The 22,921-nt window shown below is 36.7% G+C and overlaps 2 protein-coding genes across 3 annotated transcripts; both read right to left on the reverse strand.

Annotated features, from left to right (window-relative positions):
• sh3bp5lb (SH3-binding domain protein 5-like, b) lies at positions 1-11,562 on the reverse strand. 2 transcript variants are annotated; one of them, XM_081376985.1, is made up of 6 exons: positions 11,128-11,562; positions 10,835-10,897; positions 8,926-9,054; positions 6,480-6,641; positions 4,818-4,991; positions 1-4,213 (listed from the first exon to the last, which is right to left on the reverse strand). In XM_081376985.1, the coding sequence occupies exons 1-6, from the start codon at positions 11,371-11,373 to the stop codon at positions 3,596-3,598; spliced, it is 1,392 nt and encodes a 463-aa protein (XP_081233111.1). In that variant the 5' UTR covers positions 11,374-11,562; the 3' UTR covers positions 1-3,595. The 2 variants fall into 2 exon arrangements, with proteins under 2 accessions (XP_081233111.1, XP_081233112.1); XM_081376986.1 differs by lacking the exon at positions 8,926-9,054.
• A 693-nt stretch (positions 11,563-12,255) lies between these two features.
• On the reverse strand, positions 12,256-22,888 carry gtf2h4 (general transcription factor IIH, polypeptide 4). Its single transcript, XM_081375997.1, has 14 exons — positions 22,728-22,888; positions 22,217-22,332; positions 21,404-21,508; positions 20,177-20,308; positions 19,906-20,091; positions 19,699-19,807; positions 16,316-16,384; positions 16,062-16,145; positions 15,286-15,454; positions 15,061-15,191; positions 14,921-14,968; positions 13,302-13,380; positions 12,768-12,829; positions 12,256-12,669 (listed from the first exon to the last, which is right to left on the reverse strand). The coding sequence occupies exons 2-14, from the start codon at positions 22,330-22,332 to the stop codon at positions 12,559-12,561; spliced, it is 1,401 nt and encodes a 466-aa protein (XP_081232123.1). The 5' UTR covers positions 22,728-22,888; the 3' UTR covers positions 12,256-12,558.
• Between the last annotated feature and the right edge of the window lie 33 nt (positions 22,889-22,921).

Consider the following 22,921-nt stretch of genomic DNA (forward strand, 5'->3'; position numbering starts at 1 on the left):
TAAATTCAAGTTTTAATATTTCTAACTGTGCAATAAATTAACATTTACAGAATAAGTTATCAGTCACGTAAAGATTATTTGTATTCATCATACATCAGCTTGTATATACATAGAGTTCATGTGACCTTATGAATGGAGAGAGACAGCAGTGTACCGGATTAACTCTACAGAGCATCGTCTATTTACTATGAGGAGAGGTGAGGAATCTGTACACAAGAGGTTATGATGGGGGAAGGATGGATTTACAGGGTTTGTGGACAAAAAAAATCAACAACTACATTTAAAAAAATTCAAAACAACAAAAAATTCGGAAGAGAATAGAGTAGGATGTAAACTTGCAAACAATACTGTACTGTCCACAGCACGCTTTGTTCAAACAGCTAGCATATTACATGATTTTTAAAGTGTACATCTGCAAAACAGTTAAGTCATCAGGTTCACATCATTCAGTCATTCCACTGTTGTTTTATTTACTCGACTTTTCTTGCAAAATTCCAGCAGGACTGGCACACTTGTAAACATGTTCTGTTCTTGTCTTTCTGCTAAGACCCTCTTAAATTCCCGGACTGACAGAAAATCTAATATCTCTCAAAAAGAACAAAATCAATAAAAACAGTACTCGGAAATCACAAATTGTTGCGCAAAATAATACCAACTGACAACCAAATGAAAACAATATTCCAAATATCTACACCTGCTGAGAAAGACAGAGATGAGAAACAAATACAATATTAATAAAGGAAAAATCCAGGTTACATACAAGTGAAGATCTATCAACAGCATCAGTGTCATATTATCTATAATCACAGAAAATACTTTTGACTTGGCTTTCAGTCACCTAAACTGAAATGTGCGTAAAGTAACAATGGAAGCCTCTCAGGGAAGTGTACAGCAGTACCCATAGACCTCTATTGTAAGAGCATTTCTCTTTTCTGTGGTAACAGACAGAGAAGTGAGTTTGATCATTTTGTCTTTATCCCTCTCTTTGAGTGAAGTGTCTTTTGTCTTTTTTTTTTTTCCCGTCCCCTGACCCCTGACCGACAGTGAAACAGTAACTGAGAAGACGGGATCAGAGCATGAGAACTATAAATCCCTGCAGACTGACAAAATACCACCTCAACCCCTCCTTATTGTTATTCATTAATTTGCAGAGAACATCTGAACCCCTTCTGCTATAGTGCAGTGTTACAATAATGCCACATCAATCAATGTAAGTGTATTAGGCTATTACTCTCGTTCCTCTCGATTACTCCATCTCTTATGTCCGAAAATGAATTTATTATAATGATTTCTGAATCTTAGTCACCACCCCTAGGGGAGATTTCCTCTCATTTGAACCATGCGGTTGTTAGTTATGGAAGCCTGTTTCCACCTTTCCATTAAAAAAATGGCAGGTTTGTTTCTTTTGAAAAAATTGTGAAACTTGCAATAGTGAATTTGATTCTATTAATTGCAATTTTAGATCTAAATTTGCAACTTTGTATCAAACAATGGCCCTCATTCATGAAACATCAACAGTAAGAAGCTCATAAAAGCGCTCCAACGTAAATTTTCTGAATTATGTCAAAAATTATATTATTTGAAATCCCTAAACAAATTGCGTTTAGGAATTTCTGATAGCAAAATTAATTATTTGACCAATAAGTTTCATTGATAAACAAAAGTGATTTAAAACAGCCATGTAGTCCATTTACCCTTTTATTATAGATTACTATTATTCTGACCACCAGTATTATTTGTCTGCAAGATGAACACTTTTATTGAATCATTTTTAAGCATATGGCCAATTAGTCTATTTTGCATTTATGCAATATACTAGAGCCAAGCCTGAGAAAAAAAGGTCAAAGAACCCATTAACATTTCTGTATGTTGTATTTCATGGGCAAGGATTATGCTAATCGTAAATGATCGTACACCCTATTTACAAATGACTGAAATTCTTTCAAATACACATATTTAACCATCAAATCTGAGGTTTACAATGCGCTTGTAAATCCGGAGGATAGTTTTCGGGAAAGTCCATTTTACACGCAAAATTAATTTACACGTAAATTAGAATTTATATCTTACGACGGGATTTGAAACCTCAAAATGCAAGTTTACATTTCACAATGTGACTTCATATCTCACAATTGTAACTTGATTTCTTATTTTGATCCAACCATTTTATTTACTTTTTACTCTCGGGTGGAAATTGGCTTCCATAGTTTGCGCAGTTAAGGTTGGTTCACCCAAAAATGAAAAAAACTGTCCTGATTAATTCATCTTTCGTTCATCTTTAAAACACAAATTAAGATATTTTAAATGAAATCTGAGAGATTTCTGTTCATCCGTTGACAGTCCACGCAACTACCAATTTATTGCTTCGAAAAGTTAATAAAGACATCCTAAAACTAATCCATATGAATCTCGCGCGAGGAGACCATCTACGGGACAAAGTGTACGTGCGTGGACCCGCCTACAGGCACACAATACTAACGCGCTCTTTAAATAACAAAATAGATATATATTGCGCCATTGACTTTAGACTAGGTTTCAGTTGGTCAATGGCACAGTTTGTTTCAGTTATTTAAACAACGTGGCACAGGACGTGAAAATGATAACTTGGTCGGGGCTGAAACTAGCAAAAAGCACTTGCATCACGCCGAGTGTATGATAGGGCCCTATATGATAAACAGACTGAATTTTTTTTCACATATAAACATTGATAAGCGAACATACACAGAAGCTCAACTGTACGAGCGATGCGTAAGAACAAACCTCATTGGTTCTTGTGGAAGCTCAAACGTGCTGCGTAACACACGAGAATAAACCTCATTGGTTCTCACATGTGTACATCAAATAAATCAATTGTGTCTCTTTAGAATATTTTGACTAAACCGCTCAATTCGTATGGATTCGTTTTTCTATCAATTTATTAACTTGAAGTGTCAAAGTGGTATTTGCGTGGGCTGTCAGTGGTCAGACAGAAATCTTGCAGATTTCATTAAAAATATTGGCAACATTAACGATTAAAAGTGAGATCATAAAATGCATTATAAGGAGCATTTCCAGGCATAATTAATGCATTAAAAAATACTTTTTATAGTAGACATAAAGGCCTCAAGTAAAGTGTTACCAAAATATCTTCATTTGTGTTACGAAGATGAACGAAAGAGAACTAACCCTTTAAAGATGAAGTGTGCATCCTCCTATCTCAACCTAATGGGCAACTATAATGAAACCATTTGTATATTGATTTCCTTGAAAAGTGCAAACTCTTTTAGATCATCACCTCTTAGATCATCCCAACCAGCCCGACACCGAAACATCGGCTCAGCCAATGGCATAAGTTAAGGGGTGGGACCATCTGTTTATGTAACCAATAGCAGATGGGTGAGTGTTTCGGGGAAACCTGTTTAAAAATAGTCTGTTTTTTCAGTTCTATTTGTGCCACTAGTAGCAGTGAAATTACACACTTCACCTTTAAAAATACAGAGTGTTTTCGGTCTGATTCATTTGTAGTCAGTTGAGAGTCTAGTCTGGAAGCCTGCAGGCAAGCTTTAGCCCGCCAGGATTGAGGTGGAGTAACAGACAACTCTAATTTCATGTTTCCTCACAAACTAACACTTCTGTGGTGCTGCTTCACAAAGCTCTCCCGCTCTCTCTGATGTCTGTCTGTCCCTGAGGCACCTTTATCTGCATCCTGTCCAGAAAGGTTTGCCACCTCTCTCGCAACTATTCTGTCTTCAGGCCTAAATCCTCTCTCGCTCTCTGCTTCTTTCTCCTCACCTATTATACTTCCGACATCACTCAGGTCGCCCAAGTGCTCCACAGAATCGAACTTCTCCAGGTCGGAGGCGATGGTTTGCAGGCTTATGACTGACATGGAGTCTGACCCCGCCCTCTCCACTCTCTCTCTATGGCCCCACCCCGCCTCCCTGTGTTTCTCCACCCACTGCCTGGTTTTCTCTTGATCGGCCCAGTCATTATCCATTAAAGGATTGGCCACCACCCCTGCATATGCCCCTGACTGAATTATACCCTCAGACTCCGCCCCGACTGGAGAGCTCCGCCCCCCACGAACCCTGTTGCGCTCTCTGGCGGCTCGAATGCGTCCCCTTTGCGCATGGATCTGCTCGCTGATTTGCTCAAGGTTGCGAAGGGCGACAGAATACCGGGTCTTCACCTTCGCCACCCGTTCCTCCAGCTGAACGACTTTGGACTTGTGCTCCTGTTAATGAGTGGGGATAATCATAGCATATTGGATTAAAAACTAAAAAATTTACATGTATTTGCACCAAATATATCAATGGCATTATAATGACTGAATAAACAGATGATCATCCATCAGACATTTTTTTTTAATATTATTTAGGGATGCACTAATATTGAAATTCAGGTTGATATAAGCCACAGGTGTCCAATCCTGCTCCTGGAGGCCCACTGTCCTGCAGATTTCAGCTCCAAGCCCAATTAAACATACTTGATTCCAGCAAATCAAGGTCTTACTAGGCATACTAAAAACTTTAAGGAGATGTGTTGAGGCAAGTTGGAGATAAACAATGCAGGACAGACAGTGGTACTCCAGGACTAAGTTTGGACACCCAAACTATATGATAACTAAATGGCTGATATTCTAAAAAAAATTATACTACTTATTTGAATCTATAATAAAATATTAAAACTAAAATGATTAGTTTGTATGCTGTAAGAGAAGTTTCTATTCTTTGCACCCATCCCTAGTTTGCATTTCATAGAGGATTTCATTTTTTTAAATCAATATGGCCAGCAGACCTTGAATACCTTTATAGCGGAGGCCAGTCTCTGATGCATACCTCTAAGATGTGGTTGAACTGAGCCTTGAGCTCAAAATAAGGCTTGGACTTGATAATGACCCTCTTAAGAGCCTTCTGCAAAGTCTGCACACGTGCTTCTGCTTCCTGACAAAGCTGAGTGACACGCTGGTGCTCCCTCTCGCTCCTCAAACGCTCCTCCTCTGCCTCGTTCACCTGAAAACAGCAACATGTCAAATGTGATACCTTGTTCTGAATCTGGATTCACACATGAAAGACATTAAATCAAATATATACTCATATCTTTTTGTATCATTCATACAAATATTTGACAAAGATTCAATATCAGATCACCACTGTCAATAATCAGTACCAAGTTGATCTTAACAGCTAAAGAAAATGTAACAATATCAATCGTTTTTTATTATTTCTTCTATTATAGGTTATTTGTTTCTTAATTCTATATTTTATTACCGTTTACTTTAATGGTAAATTGAAAACTGCCAAAGTTTACTTAAAACAAACATGAATTACCTGAACAACCCATTTTATTCCTTTAATGTGACGTATTTCAAAATAAGACATTGAATTGATTGTTAAAAGTGGTCATTACAACCAGAATGGAGCCGGGCCGGTTTGCTAAAATAATCCTTGAATAACTATTTAGCCTAAGTGACATCGTGGGAAAAGTCATTTCAGAGTAAGCACTAAAAGTGAAAGATTACAAAGACAATTTGTTTCTTTGTCCTTTTTTATTACTGACTGTTTAGTTAAATGATTCTTTTGAAAAATGAATGCACTGTTTACATCATTTGCATATTATTCTATTCCTTGTCATTCGCCCTTGATTTTATTGCTGACTGTTTACTTTAATGATTAATTCATAAACCTAAATCAGGGTTTACTTAATTTGCAACTTCTATTGTTTTTATTTCCATTGTATATAATTGATCTATTTTCTTTACTTCTGTTATTACTGACTATTAACTTGAATGATTAATTTGAACAACTGAAGCACTTTATTTTTGTAATTCATTTCTGTACTTTATTTTACTACTGACTCTTCACTTAAATGATTCAAATAAACCATACTATGTGTTTACATCATTTGTAACTTTGTTCTATTGTTTGTATTTGTTCTAATGCATGTAGTTTGTTTGTGTTCTTTATTTTATTACTGACAGTTCACTTAAATGATTAATTGAAAAACCTGAGGCAATGTGTTATAATAAAGGACTGTGTTCAAAAGCATAGAATATTTTCAAGAATCTTGAAATTTCCCTGGCATTGGTATCGATTGCTGAAATTTTGGTGACAACCCAACTAGAAACAAAAACTCTGGGATGATTTAACATCGGAAAAATGCTGCTCTATTTTACTGGCAGTGCTAGAATAAAACGTAAATGAAGATGTGTAACCTTGATCTTTAAGTGTAGGTGTGCATTCATCAGCGTTATTGATTGTCCCCACTGTGACCATCAAAGCCATGCTGCTATTACAATCCACACTAACCAGCTGTGCACATTTAAATATGAAACATTAAGATTTAACAAAGCAAAATCTATAATTGTGACTAGTATGAGGGATTGATTTTAGCAATTATGACCTGTTGTAAACATAAGAGCACTTGTGTTTTTGAGTAAATTTATGCCACCGCCTATTGCTGTAATTATCAAATAGCAATGCTGAGTCACTGTGTCGTACCTTGGCTGTGGCGTGGTTTAGCATCTCCTGCCAGGTAGGGTCCAATGTGTTTCTGTCAGCCAATAAACCTTGCTCAGCCACATAAACCATCTCTCTGGCAGCCGTGTGCATTGAGACAGCCCTCTCGTACCTTAGCGCCGCCTTCTGAGTCTCCTGTTGAGCCTGAGGGTAAGGTCATCCATCATATTTCACATACAGCAATCAATCACTCAGCTCTGTAAACATGCAGCCAATCAGAGGACGGGATGCTGACCTTACAGAGAGCCATAAAGTGAATGGGGACTGCAAATCTTTCCAAACTTTATATCAGGTTATATTTACGTAATAAAACACTAGCTAAAGGATGTGGCATTAGTATGGAAGTATACTACAATTCTACGGCAATATTATTTGTTATATAATAAAAGAAAACACCAGAGCGAAGTCAACTGTATAACACTTCACAAACCACAAACCATAACCATTCATTTTAAATAAAGTGGGTGAAATGGCCAATAGGATTTGAGGTTGGAAAAGCTGACATCCAATCATCCCGCACACAAGGCTGGATCTGAAAACCGTTTAGCTCAAAAAGCCTGGCTTGCTGTCAGTGAAAATTGCTGTGCACAGATCAGAACATCCAAGCCAATCAATAAAAGTCAGGAACTGAGAATGGCAGGCCATATTTCATTGGGATAACTTGCTGGAAATATGGCATCCTTGCCAAGGATGATATCCGACTTTGGCTACGTTCACACATTGACAACCAAGTTTACTAGCAGACTCTTGAAGTGGAGGGAATTGAATAATGTCTGTATGAATGAATAACTGAAGTCAAAACCTTTTTTTATTGTTGAGATAGCCATGAATATCATCAACGGAAATGTGAGTGTAAATTTAACCCTACTTAAAATTTTAAATAGAATTGACAACTGAAATCTGCTGCTGTGTGAATGTAGCCATTATTTTGCACAATATTCATTGATTAAAGGAGAACTCCGGTCAATTTTAACATTGAGCTCATTTTATTGTACATTTGGAGTGCTGTCAATACAGAGAACAACGACAAAAATCGGTGTTGCCTACACCGAGTTATTCTATTTTTAAAATTTGCACCCTGTTGACGAGTGGATCTGACTGCAGTAGATGTAAAAGATATGTATAAAAATGATGTTATTTAAGCCAGCGCAAATACCTGTTTACATCCTGTTTTTCGGTTGAAGTCCTAAGTAGTCGATTGCCGAGTTCACGCGCGTGATCATAGGTAACTAAACCTATGCGCGTGAACTCGGCAATCGACTACTTAGGACTTCAACCGAAAAACAGGATGTAAACAGGTATTTGCGCTGGCTTAAATAACATCATTTTTATACATATCTTTTACATCTACTGCAGTCAGATTCACTCGTGTTCACTCAGAAGGAATCACTCACATTTTCTGTGCACCTGTAATGACACATCAAGGATGTTAAGAGCCTAAAAGCAGGTTTAGTACTTGCCCCATTGAAGTCAACAGGGTGGAAATTTTAAAAATAGAATAACTCGGTGTAGGCAACACCGATTTTTGTCGTTGTTCTCTGTATTGACAGCACTCCAAATGTACAAAAAAATGAGCTCAATGTTAAAATTGACCGGAGTTCTCCTTTAAGATTTATTAAAATATTTTAGGTAAAAGAAAAGAAAAAAAAATTTAAAACTTCTTTTCACAGACTGTGATGACATGTTTTCACAGTTATTAACATTATAAATCTAAAAAAATAAAAAGTTTTTTTTTAAGTATTTTAAATACAAAACACATATCATAACAGTGGCCGTTTACTGACAGCTAAAAGCTAAAAGGAGCTGCCCTTTAAAAATGTAGAATTTCAGAAAGAGGGTCAGGGGAAGGTTGAAAATAATTGCTTTTCCACATATTTGTTTTAGTTATTTCTTTTAGTTTATATATTTAAGATAAAAGAAAGAAAAGGAAAGAGATGATAGATAAACTAGTCGAATATTGTGACTGTTCCTTTATCAAACGCTACATTTATATTAGGCTTGTCTACTCATCCACACACTCAAACTTATTTACAGTTTTTCATGAGACGGGCTGATGGCCAAGTCAAAGTTTCAATTCAGTGCTGCTGGTTCAATTGTTTTCAATTACTCTCTAGCCACAGCTAAACGATTTTCATCAGCTCAATTACATATTCAAAATTGGCTGCAAAAACGCTAATGAAAAGTGATGTGCAAATCACATCTTGTGTTATCAGGGTTAATCACATTAACACACCAACTCTTTCGCCATAATGACCACTGCACTGACAAATGTCTTCTGGTTCAGTGGGAGGATTTTTTTGCAATAATGAGAGAATGGAAATGAATCGGCAAACTACAAAAACATCTTGACCTCATCTGATAAGATATGAAGCACAAACACGCAATATTATGTTCTCCTGCTCTCTTACACACATACACACAAACACACCTCTTTAGCAAGTCTACGGGCTTCATAGTAAGGTCTGGCTTTTTCAATGCAGGCTCCCAGCTGAGAGCCCTGAGCGTTAAGTTTGCGTGCCGAGTCCGTAAGGATCCTCCTGTAGCTGGATCTCGCTTCCTAAACGAGCGTTAGACAAAGATAATGAGAAAGAGTGGGAAAAACAATGCTTAATTTGGCACGGTGAGTAAAACATGTAAACAATACATATTAATACTCCAGTTTAGTGGTTCTCTACTGGTGGGGATGATTTGCAACCCAAACATGGCTCACACAGACAGTAGAAAAAACAGTATCGAACGGAAATAATAAATTCAACAAAATTCTTAGTTAGGAATAGGATACCAAAATGCATTTTAAAAGAGATGAGAAAACACTTTCCATATCAAGGCTGAGTTTTCTTTCTTCTTTCACCTTTATTAGATTACACAGTGAAGGAGAGAGACAAAAAGTAATGGGTACACAAGCCAAGACTGGGACTTTTTGTCCCTTTTTATTTATTTTAATTTTGAGTATATATTCTGTCAAATATTGTGTCATATACACTAAGGGTTCATTTGTATTATTTCACTATTGTACTATTGCATTTTGACATTATGTATAGACCTTATGCACCAGAGAAACACGCGCGCAGCCATCTTTAGAATATTGTCTTTGAACTTCCATTTTTGCGGTCACTCTATCTCTATGGCATCGCTGTTGAGGAGTAATTAGCTGGTGAAGTGGATGTACTTACTGTAAAGTTAACTAAAGTTCTCATGCGGATTGTAATGTTTAGAGCAGATGTCTTAACAAATGTCAGTAGACTGGGAAGATTTTAAAATGAACCATTCATTCATAAATCTGCAAGATCACTGTGAAAATGCAGACCGGAAGACAAAAGAAAATGAGTGCAACGCTGAAAAGGGTCGGGGCTACACAAGGTCTATAGTATATCTATATTGTCCTTATCACCCCCTAAAAAAAGACTACAAACTTTACATTTTGGCTTCACAAAATAGAGGTATAGAACAAGTATGAAGTGATCAGGACATGATTGCAAGACATTATACCACTCGAAATTGAAGAGTTCTTTCAGGCTCTCTCATTTCAGGGCATCAAATGTGCATTTTGAATGAAGATATTAGTTGTGTCCCAAATTACGCACTATACGCTGTTGCTATGCATGCCCTCTACCATCTAGTGTATAAATGTTAAAAGGTTATTTTGACATTAGAGTCTGATAACCCTCCCTCCCCCCACCCCCTCCTCCATGTAAGTAAAGCTGCGACAGTTGAGAGCATGAAGTGTCCAACATTGCACACTTCCGTTTTTCGGTTAATTAAAGGGACAGGTCACCCAAAAATGAAAATCCTGTAATCATTTACTCACCCTTAAGTTGTTCCAAACCTGAATATCTTTCTTCTGCTGAACACAAAATAATATATTTCGAAGATTGTCTGTAATCAAACAGTTGATAAGGCCCTATTGACTGTTTTTTTTTTTTTTGGGGGTGCTTTATCCAGGTATTTGGTATTTATCCAGGTGCACTTTTTCTTTATGGAATTTTTTGTGTGAAAAAACACTACTCACGCTATTTACTTAAAAATGGCATAGAGTAAGTGCGCAAATTGAGACACACCTATTGTCAAAGCAGGCACCTCGGTTACACTTTATTTTAATGTGTCCCTGTTACAGTGTAATTATACATTTAAGTACTGAGTAATATTAACTACTAACTATAGGGACAGGGTAGGATTAGGTTTTGGTTTAGGGTTAGTTGCATGTAATTATGCCTAATTTATAGTTATTACTATAGTAAATAGATGCAATATGTGTAACAAGGACACATTAAAATAAAGTGTTACTGGCACCTCAAAAGATTTTGAGACACAGTAGTAGTGTCACACATATTACTCACGTCCAGCTGTAGTTCCAGTCTGTTGATCTCATCACTGGCCTGATTCAAGTGTTCCAGCTCCTCCTGACAAATGGAAAACAGGGAGGGGAGATAGCTGACATTCAATTCATATTAATGCATTAAGAGAGAAAAGTATATGAATTTATACAAAGCCACCATAATCACAGACAAACTAATTATTTTAAAAAAATTTGCCATTATAAACCATTCATTGAACCAAATTGTGAATATTGTGTCATAGTTCAATGCACCTGTCACAATATCAAGTTTATTATGGGTCCAAATCTTAATACCTGAATCCTGGGGTCCAGTTCTTCCTCATACTGCCCCTCATCTTCATCAAACTCATTCTTATCTTTCTCCACCACCTCAGTGTTCTCGGTTTTGCTCGTAACTTCCTCGTTTCCTCCGTCCCCGCTTCTGTTTTTCAGGGTGTCGTCCCTCTTCTCAGCCACCACCCCGGCGCTCTCCTCTCTCCACTCCCCTGACTCAGGCTCCCCGGATCCGGGGGGGTTCTCACGCTGCTGCCCCGGTTCCATCCGTGGCCTTGAGAATGACCCGTTTTGCTCTTATAAACCAGAATATATAAGCGCTTAAATGTTTGCCATGCCTATAAATATATATTTACCCGATAATTTGACAAAAAAGCGCTACATATTCGGTGAATGAGCGTCATTTAACGGCGCAGCCGCGCAGGCGTGTTGTTTGCAGCGGTAGCGTCACGCAGTGGAGCTGGAGCTGACAGCGCAGAATGACCCGGGCTGAACAGCTAGCTTTACGGCTAACTGCAGAAATCACAGCCTCAGCTCAGACAGCAGTCACAGCACTGCTCAGGACTCATAAATACAGCGAGCTCTCCAGCCAGACAACTAGACGGAACTAACGTTACCGTTATTTCTTTCCGTCCCCGTTTCTTAGTCTCTAGCTGCCTTTTTGTCCAGGATGATCCTTATAAACATTTTCCATGGAAACCAAAGTTTCCGCCTAATATAGTTACTAATATGTCCTTATTAATCCTAGTCCTGACAATGTAACTAAGTTAACTACTGTAAATTAATTTGAAATCTTCCTAACTGAAATTTCATGGATTTATTTATTTGATGTCAGCGGTGACTAATACATTACCTTTTTGTACTAACAAAAATAAGTATAACTACTTGAAATATATCAAAATAAAATATAACTTGAAAACATCAAAAGAAAGAAACCTTCCATCTAAAAAAACTGCCCCAAAAATGTCACATCAAAAGATGTGACCTGGTGAACATGTTTTTGTGAGATTCACCCATTAAGACTAAAATGTATTCCCCTCCATCACCCTAAAGGCTAAACAGAATTTTAATTTTTACCCCTAATTACTTGTGACTGAAATGTAAATTTCATGGACTAAATTTCCATGTTATCAAACAAAAGACATTATTAGCATTCAGTGTAAACAGCATTTATTTTAGTCAGTTTACCTCAGACACAAACATAGCAAAGACAGACACTACAAAAGCACAAGTCAATAAGGGAATAATAATGCGCATAATGTCTCATAAACAGCAAAAGGCTTTGAACTATGTATAGAAACAGTTTTTTTAAACAGATGACCTTAAAAATACAAAAAAATAGTCCTCATTACAGATGGTTCCTCTTGTCCATCCATTAGTAGTAATTCTCAGTATCATTCTCAAGTGAATGATGTATCTTGTGGTCTTAAAGGTCTGTTCTTCTTATTTCCTTTATGTATGGCTCTTTTGTCTCTTCCAGAATCTCTTAACCTCGCTGTGTCCATGTGGCGTCACCACCATGACCCTGTGAGCGGGGTTCTGCCAAACCAGCACACCTAAACCCTGCAGGACAGAGGCTTTACTGTCAGTACTCTGTTTGTTACTGCAGGAGAGACAGCTAATGCTTATAAAGTACACCAAGTAAATTTGCTATTTTTTACCTGAGCCCTGTCCCGCAACACTTCAAAATCAGCCTGGGATAAAAACTGGTTGTATAACACTCCTGAAAGAAAAACATTGTGTAAAGTTGAAGGACACAAAATGCATAACTGAGACATCTATATATTTTCAGATGGCGTTTATGACCCCCTACCCCAAACCTTATTCCAATGCTAATTTTTTATTTGCATTACACTTCACAAACACAGTTCTTATACAGTCTGACATTTACACTTGAAAGAATTAACCCTGCAGGTCACCCACGGAGTGAAAACAAATTTTCCATGCTGTGATATCAAGATAATGTAATTTTTTTTTTTATTATTATTGAAATGGACACATCCATTCCCAGAGGTTTCATTTAAATGAAACTGCAACACTCTATTGTTTAAATCATTACAATTACTAATGTAATAAAATAATTGTATAATATCTAATGGTTTTATTTGAAGTAAAAACATAGATTGTTAATGGGAAATGTAAATTCACTTTGGAACTACAAAGAGCTGGTCTCATATGCACAAAGGCACACTCACCCTCAGTAAACTGTAAGCGATCTTTCTCAAGCTCCCACAGTCTGATCTGATCTGTGATGGTTGGGGGAAGAATGGGGGTCTGAGGACAGAATGACACACGGAAACATGTTCATGCATTGAGCAGTGAATATTTGCATAGCAGTATAGAATTTTCATGATAAGAATTGCCATATTGCACAAGGGAGACACCTAAGGGACATCTAAAACTACAAGGGGGAACTAATGGGATTAATGCATTTTTTTATTCATGGGATTTAAATTATTAAAAAGATGATTAACACAAAAAAAAAGTTAAAAAATCCTTAAGCATTTCATTTTAAATAATTAAATACAATTGTAATAATTCTTCCTTTTATTATCAATTAAAGGAACAGTACCGAAAAATGAAAATTCTGTCATTAATTACTAACCCTCATATCGTTCCAAACCCATAAGACTTTGGTTAATCTTTGAAACACAAATGAAGATATTTTTAAAGAAACTTGAGAAGTTTCTGTCCTGACTAGTGTGTGTTGAGACCAAAACAAGGCCAAGACTTTGAGCGGTTGAGATCAAGACAAGAACAAGACCAGGGCTTGAGACTGAGTCAAGACCAGTCCAGCACTCTTTAAATTCCTTTAAAAGATCCGCATCTACTGCCTGAGAGAAGTGTAATATTTAATCAATAATTAAAATATTAGAATTATGAGACACTATATAGAGCTGTTATCAATCCAAAGAAATAATAATAATTCTTTCCACTACAGTGGTGGCACAGAAGTTGCATCTGAATTGGTAGTTACAACTAAATAAATGATGTTAATGTTTTAAAAATAAAATTTTGTTCATTGAACGTTTGAATAAAATCAATATCACATTTGCAATCGTGCTCATATTTGTGAAAACAGCTCTCTCGCTCTTGTGATATTGCTTAACTATGTCATATGATATAAAAACAAGATCTCATACAAGTATTATTTAGCAAGTATTATTGAAGCAGGAAGTTTTACATCCAATCACATTAATGATGTAAACAAATAAATCAGACAAAGCACCGGCAATTTAGTATACACACACACACACACACACACACACACACACATATAAAAACGGTGAGGTTTGTTCTAGCATGCACATACAAGCTTCTATGTTCTATAGTATATACAAATTAATATATTTATATTATATACGTCAATCAATGTTTAGATTGTAAATTAATTCACTGTAAATTAAATCTGTTCATATTAAGCAATCGTATCTCTTTACAAGGCTTGGATTAAACCACTCAATTCATTTGGATTCGTTTTACCACACCTTTATAACCTTTTACATTTTGTTTAACTGGACTTTCAGTGGATGAACAGAAACCTCTCAGTAAATATATTCATGTGTGTTTCAAAGATGAGAGAAACTCGTACAGGTTTGGAATGAGGGTGAGTAAATAATAACAGAATATATATTTTTGGGTGAATTGTCCCTCTAATAATTAATTACAAATAATTTTAATATGTATGTTTATTATATATTTTATCTTTTATCGCCCAGCCCTAAACTACACCAAGTTTGTTCAGTTAAAGCTAAACTTTATTTAAACTCTTCTTATTAGCACAATGGTTCAAATTAAACCTGTTAGCAATTACCTGTTTAAGCATTACTGGGTGTGCTCGGGTCCTTAAGAAGTGAATGATCTGAAAATCATGAAATAAATGTCAAAACACCTTCACACGCCAGTCTGCAGGGCAACAGTTTCTGAGTTCCAGCGGCTGCATGCGTCTCTCACCTGCTGTGCTGTTATGCCATTACTGATGGCCTGCTGCACTGATTCTCTGGTTACCTGAGCAACAACCAGGTTAGGAAACCGATACAGCATCTCACTAAATAGAGCTACCAATGCAATCTGGAGTTCAGAGTCTGTCAGACAGAGATAGAAGAAGCGTTTTAACTGATCTTGTAAAGCGCAATGCCTTTCAGACATGTCAGTGTGTGTAATATGAGTCTGACATACTTGTGTAGGCATATACTCGATAATTTGTTTCTACAATGATGAAGCCTGTGTCCCCTGTTCCTGGCATGGCTCCTAGCGCAGAACAGGCAGACCCAGAGGCAGGGCTTGCTGTGACTCCTGCAGATAGAGTTATGGCCAACCTCGTAGGGTAGTACCTCCGTGACTTCCTCTGTTAAAAATATGCAGGGAATGATGCAAACTGGTGCAATTGCTTGTTTTAGACATATTTAAACTAAACTTTTCCATACAAATCATTCAAAAAACTTAAAGAAAAAAATAATATGAACGTTAGATTCCCACATTATTACAGGACATTGATCATGTCCCTAATAGAAATAAACTATATATATTCCTGATAATAAGGAATGTTCCTTGAGCACCAAATCAGCATATTTTTTCTGAAGGAACTGAAAATTGTAGTAAAAGCTGCTAAATAATTAGCTTTGCCATCACATGAATACATTACATGTTAAAATATCTTAAAAAAGAAAATATTTATTTACAATTGTAATATTTTTTTTCACAATATTACTGTTTTTAATGTATTTTTAATCAAACAAATGCAGTCATAGTGAGCATAAAAGTCTTATTTTTTTTTAAATTGCACACCCCCAATAAATAAATACATTTAAATGTATTTTTTGGAAGGATGCTTTGAGATTGGTTCCTGAACTGGTTCTAGTTCCTAGAAATCCTATTCCAAATCCGGTACATATTTCAACTAGAGGGTACATGTGTTATTCAGAGTTATTCAGTATTTTTCCTTGATCACAAACCTTTCTTTGAAAAACCAGACCAAACTCTCGTAGATGCTGCAAAAATGTGAGCAGAGACTCACTCATCCCCTCCACAGAATAGTCCTGCAAGAAAAACAACAATCAAACTACGAAGAAAAACCTATTAATAACCAAGAGACCAACCCTACTTTAAGGGACAATAGCAAAATGGCTTCTTTAATTTAATTATGGTAAGTAATGGCTTTTATCTATGACTCATATGTTATTCTTGATATAGTAAAAGCAGCACTCACCCTACCGAGAGTGGAAAAACTCAGTTGGAACAAAAAGGAAAGAATCTCTACCAGGTCCATTCCTCTCGACTATGAAGGAGAGAGATAAGACTGTTAATAAGGAGGTGGAGCCATATTTTCCATCACGCCAACCACATTTACATGCAGCCTAATAACTATGAACAATCAGAATGATAGCTCAACTGGAATGAAAAGCCATCATGTAAACACCTTGGGGGAAAAAAATGATCAGATTGAAGTGCAAGTCTTGAATAATTCACCAAACAGATGAGCAATTGCCATGCACTACTTTCATAATCAGATTCATAAATACCTTGTTGTGTGCATACGGATTGGAACTCTCTAACCCAGCAATCTTTGCAAAGTACTTATCCAGATGTCTAGTTATTGAAGGAACTGGCATGAGGCCATATGTTTTCATATGATAGAGACACAATTTTGGGATACTGCTTCAAATTCTCAACTTTTGTTAAGTAAAGTTAGCAATATGTTAAAAAGGCAAACACACACTGTTGTGCCATGCTAAGTTGTTTATCTTTCTCTGACAGGACTCGGAAGCTTCTCGCTGTTTTTGCACTTTTTGCAAGCACATAAATCTCCTTTATAATTTCAACTGGGTACATGTGAATCTGCAGTTGGACTAATCGGTGCATGTAAACTGGCTTATGATACACACATATCATAATGTAGGTAGGGCTGGGTATCGTTAAAAAAAAATTCGATACCAATACCGATATCTTGATTTCGATACCGGTTCCTGAACGATACTTTTTTCGATACCAATTTTATGAAATCCATTTTAACAATATTACATAACACATTACCTCAGAAAAACTTTGGTTTTATTTTTTCAGTTTGACTTCCTTAGCCAGTGCACAAAGGAACAAAATGTATTTTTATAAAGAGCTCATGCTCACCAAAGCTGAATTTATTTGATCAAAATTACAGTAAAACTTGTAACATTGTGAAATAGTATTACAATTTAAAATCTTATTTGAATATATTTCAAAATGTAATTTATTCCTGTGATGTCAAAGCTGAATTTTCAAAATCATTACTTCAGTGTCACATGATCCTTCAGAAATATGAAAACAGTTTGCTGCTTAATATTTTGGAAACTATAAAACATTTTTTCATGATTCTTTGATGAATAAAAATTTCAAAAGAACAGCATTTATTTGAAACCGAAATCTTTTGTAACATTACACATGTTTTAAGGTCATTTTTGATCACTTTAATGCATCCTTACTGAAAAAAAAATCTGACTTACCAACACATTTTTGAACGGCAGTGTACATTCAATAGGTCATTATTGCAATATAAACACTGTCAGAGTGATCAACAAGGTATTTCTTCATTTACCAGTCGAAGACGGAGCAACTTTCTGCTCTTATGTTTACTCCGTGGCCGTGCTCTGTCAAGGTCTTCATCATATCTGTCGCGGTACCGGTCTTTGCAGCAATTATTTTAACGCAAATACTGCATCGCGCGCTGTTGCCATCGAGCCTGGAGAAATGTAGCCACACTTTTGATCGATTTTCCATATCTTTAGGGTATTGTGTGTGTGTGCTCGCGTCTCATATGAGTATGTGTGCGGAGAGTTTGTGTGTGTGTGTGCTCGCGTCTCATTGAGTATGTGCGCGAGTTTGTGTACGTGTGTGTGTGCTCGCGTCTCATATGAGTATGTGTGCACTAGTGTTGTTTTTGGCAGCCTGTTTTAATTTTAGTTTTAGTCTAGTCTTTGTGTCAGGCTGTCATTTTAGTTTTTATTAGTTTTAGTCACATTCATACTCTTTTTAGTCTAGTCTAGTTTTAGTCGACGAAAACTGATGACATTTTAGTCTAGTTTTAGTCAACGAAAACTGATGACATTTTAGTCTAGTTTTAGTCGACGAAAACTGATGACATTTTAGTCTAGTTTTAGTCAATGAAAATTGTATTTTAGTCTCTTTTTAGTAATGTGATTCTATTTAACCCAGTCAATATAGAATTTCAAACAAGGCTATCTTATTATAGGCTATTTAGTAGGCCTATATTTAGGGCTGTGACGGTGGCAGGTTTTTTTTTACCACCGCGGTAATGGACCAACTACCGGCGGTGGTTGGGGGGTTATTTAAAAAAAAACTCGTTTTATATTTCCACACAAAGACGCGTGATATACACTCTGCGCTTTGAGAGGGATGTGGGACGCAGGAAAACACGAAGATATCGATCTCCATCGATCTCTTTATGATATCTTTGTGTTTTCTACTTGATGTAAATTGGTTTGAAGAGCGAATTTTATCCTCCACAAGGGCGAAATATTTAGGCTATGTTTGAGATTGCGCTGCCAGAGAAAGTGAAACTAAAAATCACCCGCGCGTGTGAAACGCGCTTTACAACTAAACTTGACGCGCCCTATGTCTATATAAATTTGACATGCAAGTACAAATGTAGGCTATCTGTCCTACAGCGTTTTTCTACTTTACCACAGTAAAGAATACGAATATAATAGGCCTAATTAAAAGCGAACCAAGAAACGTTTATAATACCTTTAGAAAATGGGTGAGACGTGAGTGAAGATTTGGGAAAAGAAACAAGAGATTCCATACAGGGATGAGTCACGATTTTTGGATATTCGATTAGTTTATTTAATTATAGGATATCGAATAGGTTGTGCGATTATTCTCTAAAATAAAATCTCCATGTTCTGGCGCTGATGCGGTGACGTGTTCATGTAACCAGAGACGCTGCCAATAACATGCAGCTGTCACAAAGAACCGGCAAAAGTAATGATTATGAATGTGTCAAATACATCAATGAGACATTTTAATAGAATAACTAATGGAGTAATATATTGTTAAATTCGCTGATAATCGGGTGACCAGATCGCAATCCAGAATTTAAAGCCGACAAAGCTATGGGTTCACGCACAACTCTCTCATTCGTCGTGACGTTATAACATTTCGTCTCGTCTCGTTTTGGTCAACGAAAATGAAGAGACATTTTAGCATAGTTTTTATTTTTTTAAACCGCATTTAGTCTCGTTTTTATTCGTCAACGATATTGCATTATACATGTATTTTAGTCATCGTCACATGACCATGCATTTACGTCTAGTCTCGTCTCGTTTTCGTCAGGTGATAACGGTTCGTTGACGACAATATTTCGTCATAATTTTCGTTGACGAAAGCAACACTAGTGAGCACCTTTAGGTGTGTCGTTGTGCATTTCATATGTATTTGGTTTGAGCACTGACGTTGACGAGTTAACCCCTTAGGTATCGAAATCTGGTACCGAACAACAAGTCATTTTTCGATACTCGATAGTATCGAGGCAATTCGGTACCCAGCCCTAAATGTAGGGGACATTTAATGTACAGATTTTATATGTCATGCACTAACCTGTGCTGTTTTGAGGTACTGCAGGGTGAAGTACCACAGCTGAGATGCTGTGTCCAGCAGCAGGAACTGAAACCCTGCCGATGTGATACAAGGAGCATCACCAACCTCGCTGAGAGGGGAAAAAACAGATTGAGATTATTTTTTGGTCTACCCCTCATATTTGACCTACTTTAGTTGGTGCATCAGTGGAGTGATAGTGTGCTCTACCTCCTCATGAGCCCAGCCTGAATGAGGAGCTGGGCCAGATCCTGGCTGACGGCTGCGCTAGGAGAGCCCACCATGAAGTGAAGGATGACCTCCCAACGCTCCATGGCGTACCGGTCGAGACTCTCTACATCCCTCGCATGGCGATCAGGACCCAGGTTGCCGCCCTCATCCGCCCACGATTTACCGCTGGCAAGGATAAAAGAGAACGTGAATCCAGTAAACCTGCCGCTGCAACACTATGACGGTTCTCGATTAAAACTGTGTTCCTCACCCGCCTAGCAGTGCAATTCTCAGGTTGTCTTTAAACACAGGGTTGAGCACAAAGCCTTGGAGTCCACCCTGAAGCTGCTGACTGTGCCAGAGCCGTAGCCCGGTTAACACAGACACACAATGATCGTGGTCTCTTGGAAAAGCAAAGACACCAACATATAAGAAAGACATTTTTGACACTGCCGTTCGAAATTTGTGGTCATTAGAAGGACCTATTATGCTTTTTTATATTTTCAACTTTCTTTAGTGTGTAATGTTGCTGTTTGAGCATGAAAAAGGTCTGCAAAGTCACAAAGCACTCCAAAGGGAGTTATTCAGTATATCAGTAATCACTGTTTCTGAACTCCCTAAAACGTCTCGATTGTAGTCTTGAGTTTTCTTCCAAGAACGTGCATATTACAATATTCCTCATTTAAATAATTCCCATCAAAGGCATATGCAATAAGAGGGCAATGGCCTGGTTGAGTTGCATTGCATTAGTAGTGTTAAAACCCATGGTTATAGTAAGGGGCGTGACAATTGAAACACGTTTGAAGTGGTTGACAAATCACAACACACTAGTCCAGCCGACCAATCAGAGAACATTGAGCTTTTCAGAAGGGGGTTTTCATAGAGACCGAAACTAAAGAGCATTCCTGACAGACTGAAACAATGTAAAATATAACATTCAAGCATGAAAATCTATTCTAGTAGACCCCAAAAACAAAATCAACACTTTGTGAAAGGGCAAAATATGGCTTCTTTAATATACAGGGTAGGCCATTTATATGGATACACCGTAATAACATGGGAATGGTTGGTGATATTAAAGTCCTGTTTGTGGCACATTAGTATATGTCATGGTCACCACCCATCTTGAGGAGTTTGCCCCCTCACATATACTAATGTGCCACAAACAGGACTTTAATATCACCAACCATTCCCATGTTATTACGGTGTATCCATATAAATTGCCCACCCTGTACTTGAAAGAAGTCTCTTATGCTCACCAAACTTGCCTTTATTTGATGAAAAATACAGTAAAATCAGTAAAATTGTGAAATATTATTACAATATGAAAGAACTGATTTCTATTTTAATATGTTTTAAAATGTAATTTATTCCTGTGATGGCAATGCTGATGAACAATTTGCTGCAGCCATTACTCTAGTCTGAAGTGTCACACGATCCTTCAGAAATGTAATATACTGATTTGTATTAGAATGATAGAACTAACTATTGTACTTACTTTTGACTGTCTTTTTTAACCCACAGCGCAACTGCAGCCTGTGGAAGTGGGTGGTCTAAAAACAGCATTCGCATCACATAATTCTTTCCCAAAGCTGGAAGTTCCCTGTATGCAAATAAATGAGAATAAGCCAATCAGCATAACTCACTGAGATTTAGTATTATATCAGGATAAAACTAAATGGCCTAATTTCTTGTGACCGACAGTAATATCCAGAGATGCAAACTACTGAACTTTTTTATGAAAGTCCACTGTTTTGAACAGAAAATACACAATATGTTATTTAAATGATTCATGTAATTCATCATAACTGAATATGATGAGACAAACGTTTCACATTTTTATTTAATTTGTAAATAGTTTAAATTGATTACTTCATAATCATAACTATTAACTACAATAAATCCTGGAACTTCTGCCATTCTTATTTCTTTTTCATTATTCCCTTAAATCCCTTTTAACCCTTTAATTAATTTATTCCTTTAAATAAAGACCAATAACTCAATACCCCCACCCAAGCACAAAAATATATATATATATATTATGGCCTTGTATTATAAAATGGCCTAAGAAAAGCATTTGACCAATTATGAATGTTATTAGATTAGATAAAAAACTAAATCGCACTTGCACCTGAATATAATACTAGATGTTAAAACTGTTGTGCTATAATTCAAAATGGTCACAGACTTTGTAAGAAATGTTGTGGCTTGAAAAGTAAAAAGTCACTTGCCTTTATATTTTATTATCTAATCAAATAACATTCACACATGTCAATACGCATGTATATTTAAACTCTAAAGCAAGATGAACCTGTATACAGCCAGGCATGTTGCAGGGTGATTGTAGAGCCTGTCGAGGACCTCAGGGCTCAATTCCTTTAGGTACTCATGCAAGTTCTTGCACTGCAGCTGGACGCGAAACTTCATCTGTAAACAGGCAGACAGATGAATAAGGAGATGACTTCCAAAAAGATGACTAGCATTAAAACTTATGTAATAAAAAATAATTATGAGTGTTAAATACAACGTCATACTGTTATTATATATTTTAAGACATATGTTCAGTGTCAAATTGTTCAGACATTTTTTTTTTCACATAGGAACCTGTGACTGAGGCGTTCAATGGATAAAACTTAAACTAAATGCATTTAAAAACAGAAGTCAACATCAACGAATACCGTGAAGACAACATAAACTGAATCCTTGAGACTTTTGTCCTACCGGTAATGAATAGAGGAAACGTTCTTAATTTAAAAAAATTATAATATACCTTAGTAATTTTCGCTTTAAACATATATCTAAAAGATAGTCAGTAGACTTACCTTGTTTCACATGTGTCAGGGAGCACAATACAGTGCATTAAATGACGTGAATCATTTCATTTCTTCACAAGCGTTCAGCGTGGATGCTTCCATAAAGCCATGTTGAATAATCACGTGATCGCCGAAACGGGCAGTCTGATTGGTTGACGTGCTATGCCTGTGGAGACTTTTCGGTAAAGTGTAGGTTTGTGTAA

The sequence above is a fragment of the Scardinius erythrophthalmus genome (assembly GCF_964197995.2).
Source record: "Scardinius erythrophthalmus genome assembly, chromosome: 10".
Taxonomy (NCBI): domain Eukaryota; kingdom Metazoa; phylum Chordata; class Actinopteri; order Cypriniformes; family Leuciscidae; genus Scardinius; species Scardinius erythrophthalmus.